The sequence below is a fragment of the Chiloscyllium plagiosum genome, chromosome 14 (assembly GCF_004010195.1).
Source record: "Chiloscyllium plagiosum isolate BGI_BamShark_2017 chromosome 14, ASM401019v2, whole genome shotgun sequence".
Classification (NCBI taxonomy): Eukaryota; Metazoa; Chordata; class Chondrichthyes; order Orectolobiformes; family Hemiscylliidae; genus Chiloscyllium; species Chiloscyllium plagiosum.
This window is the reverse complement of record NC_057723.1, coordinates 20,213,319-20,221,131: the sequence shown is the minus strand read 5'-3', so window position 1 is coordinate 20,221,131 and position 7,813 is coordinate 20,213,319. Positions and strand designations below refer to the sequence as shown.

At 39.0% G+C, this 7,813-nt stretch overlaps 1 protein-coding gene across 18 annotated transcripts in view; it reads right to left on the bottom strand.

The window, feature by feature from the left end:
* Window positions 1-523: 523 nt before the first annotated feature.
* LOC122556528 (teneurin-2-like) overlaps window positions 524-7,813 on the bottom strand; it is a 1,106,639-nt gene continuing 1,099,349 nt past the window's right edge. For all 18 annotated transcript variants that reach the window (XM_043703277.1, XM_043703278.1, XM_043703280.1 and 15 more), the window contains 3 exons: window positions 4,457-6,071; window positions 3,423-3,553; window positions 524-2,245 (listed from right to left, as the gene is read on the bottom strand). In XM_043703277.1, coding sequence (XP_043559212.1) covers window positions 1,484-2,245; window positions 3,423-3,553; window positions 4,457-6,071 — 2,508 coding nt within the window. In that variant the 3' untranslated portion in view covers window positions 524-1,483. The remainder of the gene's footprint in view (window positions 2,246-3,422; window positions 3,554-4,456; window positions 6,072-7,813) is intronic.

Below are 7,813 nucleotides of genomic sequence, written 5' to 3'. Positions count from 1 at the left end.
CAATCCTGGTTGAAGTCCTATCTTTTTGATGATCAACTGGCAATAACCTACAAAATGGAGTCTAGTACTGAGCAACTGGGAATATATCCTTGTTTGTCAAAATAACAGCTGATTATAAAATTTGAACTGCAGTAGAGTATATTCTTCATGTTGAAAGTGAATGAGCAAGTACCTGGTTAACAATTTGATTTAGACAATGCCATTGCGACAATCTCTGATTTTTATATCTGTTAAGACTCAGCTCAAACAACATTACTGACAAGGATTGATCACAGCTCAAACTTTATTTTGAAAATATTTGAATACCCAAGGACATGGTTGTAATATTCTATAAATATGGGTTCACAATATCAGACATTTTTCAGTTTTAAAGACTTTATTTTCAAGTATATAAACATTTTTGAAACACTTTTACATAAATTATTTTATTTCCTGTGACTAATATTTGCTGAGCAGCAAAATCAGAAATTAATATAAAAACCTCCATGGACAATTCTTCCAGATACAGTATTACAAAAAAAAATAATAAAGTTCTCAATTTGCCTTCTGGTGACTGCAGCGTGATTGTCGTAATTTGAGAGGCAAGTAAAGCAGGGTACCATCATCGATCATTTAACTTTGTTAGCAGCAATTGTGCTTCCTGCTCCCTTCCCCTTCCCTCTCCCGTGCCTCAGTGAACAGGGTCAGTGAAAAGCAGTGCCATTTGTAGCAGTGAAACATTGGCCACAACTCTACCATAAACCATTACTGACGACTACTTTTAAGAAACTATGCAGACTACACCCTGCAAACGTCAATCTGTCCACAACGTAGTTTTATTTAAATTTCTTTTAAAAAGAGTACGACGGTGTGTATGACAATAACATATTTTGTTTATTAATTACGTCACGCCCTCAGAAACATTATGGCCCACCCCACCCCCTCCCAAGTAGGAATGCAGTAACTATAACCTCCAAGGCTTACTGTGTCCACTACAGTTGCTATGGCAATAAACAAAACAATACATCAGTGTAAGAAGTCTGGCCCAGGCTTTGACAGATCAGTACATTTCTGGTATATTCAAACAAGCTTTCCTTCAGGCCATATATTACAAAAGTTTGCAATTATGAAGTTCCTGTTTCATTCAAGATGGGCATTTTGGACTCAAGTCTTTTAACCGAGACACCCATGAGGCAGTAAGTTTACTGAGTCAAGAAGAGAGATTTGTCTTTTTTCAATATAAGCCCAGAGGACCTGAGCTATCCTATAAAAAGGGGTACTTGTCAAGTAAATAGTTTTCTCTTTGGGTCCCAGTCCACTCCAGAGAGTCCTCACATGCTGAAGAACAAGATGAAAACTCACTTAATATGAATTTGAATCTTTTCTTCAGTTCCCAAAGTCACTTACTTTCAGTCCCCTTTAGAGTATCCATCTCCTTAGGAGAGGAGATAGTGATTGTGATCACCCTTCCAGCTCTTGCCAGAGATGACAGCAGTTCGGTTTGTTACCTCTTTCCCATCTCATTCTGTCTCAGGAACTGAATATTGGTGGGGCTGTCAGCCAGCTCTGGGTACTGTTCCACAGGCAACACATAGTACCCATCGTATCCTTGAACTCTTCCAGAGTTCAGCAATTGTTGTTTCTCGCCTTCAGTCCACAGCCGGTTTCCTTCCTTGCCATCCCTTGCCTTCTGCTGTTCTTTAGTCCAGGCATTCACCAGAGCTCTTAGCCTGGCCTGGTCCAACAACCTTGCTCTTTCCTCTTCCAATGTGTCTGGTGTAATTCCATAGCGAATATTTAGCAACAGGGCACTGTACTGTAGTTCAATATTTGTGAACCTTCGAGTCCTTCCATTAAGTAGAATTGTCGGCTGCGAAACTGTGATGTTAATTCCATTCTCTAGGACCTTTCGACCACTTGTCATGCCCAAAGTTGCCAGGTCTCCATCTGATGAACCAATTTTCACTAAATAGTGTGAATCTTTCCCATTAATAGTGTAATGCATTTTGTCCAAGTAGTAGGCGTTGTTAAGAATGGATGCTATTTTCCGACTATCTTCACTTGCAAGGGAAGTTACACCTGTTGTTATTCTGCCTTCCTTGACAGCAAACATTATTCCCTTTCCAATGATGGAATTAGTGGCTGAAAACCAGTGTCCTGACCTGTCCTTGTGACCTGCCCTGGAGAATTTGGGGAGTGAGCATCCTTCCAATGCCATAAAAGCATTATTGAGCCTTTCTGCTGCTTGTTGAACCCCTGAAATAAACTGAAAATCAAATCATAAAAGGTATATGGAGAGCATTTGCATCTTGGTCAACATTAACAGTGCAGCACCATCAATGCTGGGAAGTACTGATGGAAAGGGGATGGGATAACACTTCTCCCCCCCTGTAGAAAATTGCCTGGTTTGGCAAGCAAAAAATTTGTAGCCGTGCTCTAGCTCAATCCCATTCTGAAGCCCAGGCACAATTTATTTTACCCGTATGATATTTATTACCTTTCTTCCTCCTTGGGTAGGGTTCCAACATGCAAGGACTGAAAGGTTAAGTATTTAATTTTATTTTATTAAGAGAGGTTAATGCCAGAAGTGCTTAAAGGAAGGAGAATGGAGTTCAATACTACCATTTAGAATACTGGTTAGAATGGGATCTGAAGAAAAGTTGGAGAGATCAACAATTTAACTGAAACAGGTTTGAAGAAAAAATAAAAGACTTGAGAAGCCAAGAAAACAAAATGAGAAAATGTGAAACTAGAGGAATGATTCAGGGCTTGTGGGAATTGGGAAGTTACGGCTTGGTGAATACAAAGAAAAGGGAGAAGATGAAGAGGCAGAGCTAGTTGATTGAACGATGGAAAAGAGAATGGGCTTGTTTCATTTGTTATTCAATGTGAAGAGATGGGGAAATAGATGTAAGGAGATATAACTGAAGGTAGAGAAAGAGAATAATGGTTTCCACACTTTCCACAATGATTCTACATTCGGGAAAAATTTTTAGCAGATGAATGTGGGGTCCATTAAAGCTTGATGTAGTCTTTCTAGATCTTTTTGTGTCAACATGCCAGTTGCATTGAAATCTGTGCCAATTAGACTTGAGAGAGCAATGATTTAGATAGTACCAGAGAGAATGACTGGGATGAGAGACAGGAAATTATTTTCTGAGAATAAGGGCATAATTTGGTGGTGATGAAGGTGAATAGAAAATAGAGATTTTGTTCTTTATTAAACATGAATGCATTTTAGTATTTGTTGTCTAACTATTTTTTGTACTGATCTCTACAGCATGTGGGAAAATAATTATATAGGTAGATGTCTGGATATTTGATAGCAGAGGCAGTTAGAATAATAGAAGTCTTGAGGTATAAAAGGGCTGGCAGATAGTGCTGGCAGAGTATGTGGATAAGCAGGCTGATAATAATAGCTTAATTTATGTTTGTTTCCATACCTGTACATTGTCACGCTCTTGACTCTCCACTAGTTCATAAGGTGGTGCTGCAAAACGAACTGCTGGTTTTGGGAATCCAGGAATAATGTTGTACAACTGAAATCCGAACATCACAAGCCAGCTTTTTACATCTGCAGGAAGGCAGAAATTAAACTGGATGAAGATTGGTTAGGATATAATTTCCTCCTTCAGTGTTTTGTATGCTCCTTTCTCTGCCAACATTACATCAAATAGTTGCTGTAATTTACTGCTTAATGTAACTGAAGTAAAAGTTTGAATGGAAAAGCCATTAAGTTGCCTCAATGGGGAATACTGTATTCAAATGAATAGCAGAATTTCAAAAGTTAGGACACATTATTACATCACACTCAACAATTGTAATCCCTCAAATCTAAGCTACTGGTCACCAAACAGAAAGTGCTCCATCCCTGGCACAATCGTTTCCCCATGCTACCAGGTATCCTTATTCTAAACAACCAAATTCAGCCACACATATTTTTCATTTTTCAAACAAATGCTGAATTTCATGAAGATTACACATACATTGGAGCACAAGCTCGAAACTAAGCAGGTTTGTGGTCATGCTTTATTTTGCAAAGATTTTAAAATGATGGTTGTGAAAGCAAGGTGTCCATCCTCATGCTTCCTCTGTTTATCATGTGATGCTAGCAAAGGCCTGAGAGCAGATCATTTACTGATACTCTCAGGAAGTGAATGCTGCATGAAATAAAAACCCATGAGGGTAAAACAGGGGGAAAATAGCTCCCTTGCCACTTATCTAGAAACAAAACTAACAGAAACATCTGAATGGAGACTTTTGCTAATCCCGAGTGCATTATACAAATCCAACAAACATTCCCTTTCTGCTGAAATCAGTGTAAGCTGATTTATGAATTAATTGCTTACATGCTAATGCATCTTTAAAAGACTTTGCTAATAGGTTGATACAAGTTTGACATTCTTTTTAATACAATTTACATGGTGATGCATGTTGTCCTTATATTTTGATGTATCATTGATCTTACCAATCTTACCTGTAACATAATCTTCAACATCATGCACATTGCTGAGAGGATTGTTATTTTTGAACATGTATAAGTTAAAGGGTGCAGGATCTTTGCCAATATCATTCCAAATGGAATAATCTGGAGCTGTCCAACGTCCAGCCAAGACATCATAATCTCTCTGGCCAAAATGTACCAACTTTGTCAGAGAGTCATACAAGCCACCATGGAATCCCACTATTAGTTGGAAGTCTGGATTAGAATCATGGTAAATTTCACCATAGGCAGTATATTGAAGTTGCTTGATCATTAGACCTCTACTGCTGAAGACTGCCAAAGGTGTTCCAGTGTTATCTGAAGCAATATAGAATTCTTCTCCACTACTGATCTCCATGGCAAAGAGATGACCCTGGAGGTCATAATATAGGGAAGTGATGTCTGAACTGGAATGATTATAAACATGGGTTACCCTGGTTGGGTTGTTAAGATCTGAATAGAAGAACTGCAGATGCTGCCCAAAGTTAGTTTTGCTGGAGACTCGACGTCCCAAACCATCGTAGCGATACTGTACACTCCAACCATTCGTTTTGCTGTAAACCCGAGTAAGCAGACACTTAGAGTTGTATTCAAATACATCAGAACCTCGCTGAGAAAGAAGACCATCCTCATCGAACTTGTATTGGACATCTCCAAGCCGGGTAACGCGGTCTCTTAAATCATAACGTAATGGCATGAGGCGAATGCTACTCCCAGCGGTCAACAGGTGCAGGTTTCCATTTAAATCATAACTGTAGCGCCAGATTGTCTTGTCATTCACAGCAACAGTCTGCAACTGCCCATCTCCATCATAGTCATATGTATATTTGGTAGTATTTGCATAAGGACCAAGCTTAATCTCTCTCTTAATGACTCTCCCCATGCTGTCATACTGAACTGTCATCCAGTACATGAGCGACCTGAATATCTCGTACTGAACTTCTTTGATGCGTCCATGAGTATCAAAGTGCTTACTCAAGGTCATCACAGCTGTAGTGATGATCTGATTTATATCATAATATATTACTCCAAACTTCCCAAAATGCTCAACTTTTCCTGATATCTCATCATATCGGTATAGGTCAACAGGAAGTGGTGTTTCACTGATAATGGGCTTCATGCTGGCAACTCGAAAGCTGTTGTCATGGTAGGTATAATCAAACCGTGCATTTACCATGCCTTCCTCAGAGAATCTATAGATTTGCCTGTCTATCAGAGGACCAATTTTCCTGTATCGGATTGTGCAAGAGAACCCACCACTTTGCAAGTTGACCATTTTAAGCACACCTGTTGACTCATCATAACCAAAGGTGACAGCGGTGCTGTCATAAAGAACCTCAGAGAGCTTGGACAACTTTCCGTATTTATATAACACCTGGCGCCCAGTGCCTAAGTACGCATATTTCAGGATTCGACCTTCTGTTGTGAAATCGAATATCATCGATGCATTGCTTTCAGGGGGATGATAGATATTGCGGATGTAACCAATAGAATTATGAGTTGACATGGTATGCCTGGCTACACTGGGCATTGTGACTGCATGGAGATGACCTGTTTGGTCAAATTCAAAGATATATTGCCGTTGACTCTGGAGAAGTAACACCATAGACTGTAAAAGAAAAGAGAAAGTTTTAGAAATGGAATAAATCCAATAACTTTTGGCAATTAATTTTCTGGCAATCTCTTTTTGTACTTTGAGACTATTACCTTTTACTGATGATTCAAATTTACAGATGCTAATTGCCCTACTGTGCATTTATAATGTCCAACCATTACTTGTGGTGCTCAGCAATTCAACCACAAAGGAACACCATAAGTGATCCTGTTCTCTCACACAATGGGTGCAAGGAACTAATTACAGCAGCTGTCTTTGCCGAGCACTAATAAATGATAATCGAGTTTTAAAAGGTTTTCTTTCTTTAGCTGAGAGTCACAAGTAGCGCCTCTACTGTGGCTCAATGAGATCAACTAATTCAAAACAGATTGTGGATTAAAACTACAATTATTATGGCGTACATGGATTAGCTACTTGGAATCGAATATGAAGTGTATTTTTTGTGAATGGAGTGCAACTGACAAATAAGGTACAGATATTATCTGTGTTTTTTTTAATTACACATTATGCAGCAATAATTTTCAACAAGAAATTGATCAGCACTTGAAGGGGAAGTCTTTGTTGGGTTACAGTAGGGGTAAGAGGAGTGGGAGTAATTGAATACTTTTTCATCATGCCAGCGCAGGCATGATGAATTAATTGGCCGCTTTCTGTTCTGTAGTATTCTTTGATAAAGATGTTGTCTTAAACTCAGTTATTCTATTTGTAAACTGCTCCAAGCTTTGTGCTTTGAGTTGTTCAATTGATTAGATGTTTGACAAAACTCAGCGAATGTTGTCATAGCATAAAATGCTGAAACCTAACATTAAGAAGGATATGGTGGAGTATTTTAAAATTCTCAAGGCAATCAGGCAAAGTCAACATTGTGCTATGAAAGAGACCTCATTTTTGACGACGTTATAGGAGTTCTTTGAGAAAGTAAAAAGGACACAGAATAAAGGGAAATCCATGGATGTGTTTTACTTTGATATCCAGAAGGTATCTGACAAGGTGTCACATCAAAGGCTGCTACACAAAATAAGAGCTCATGGTATGTGGGTAATATATCAAGCTGATAGGGGCACGATTAGCTGACAGGAAATAGAGTAGCCATAAATGGATCATTTTCTGAATCATCTGTGCATCAAGGAGTCTCAGTAAAACTGCAGTCAATGGGAATTGAGGGAAAAGCTGGTTGGAGTTATATCTCAGCCAAAGGAAGATTGTTATGGTTGTTGGACGTTAATCATTTCAGCCCCAGGGCATCTCAACAAGGTTTTCTCAGGGTTATTTTCTTTAGCACAACCATCTTTAACTGCTTCAATAAATGACATTTCATCTATCATATGGTCAGAACTTGGGATGTTCACTGAGGACTGCACAATGTCTAGCACTGTTTGTTACTCCTCAGATATGGAAGCAGGCCATGTCCAAATGTAGCAAAACCTGGACAACATTCAGACCACACAACTGCTAGCCAGTAGCATTTCCAACAAGAAAGAATCTAATCAGATCTTCTTGACAATGAGTGCACGACCATAATTGAATCCCCACTATTGATGTCCTGGAGTCACCACTGACCTGAAACTGAAGTGGACCAGTTATATAAATACTTTGTCTACCAGAGCAGGTCAGGAGCAGTGAATAACTTGCCTCCTATCTTCCCAGTGTGAGTTCAGCATCTACAAGGCACAAGTGAAACTTGAAAGGATTCAGAAAAGATTTACGAGAATGTCGCCTGGGTTGGACAATTTGAG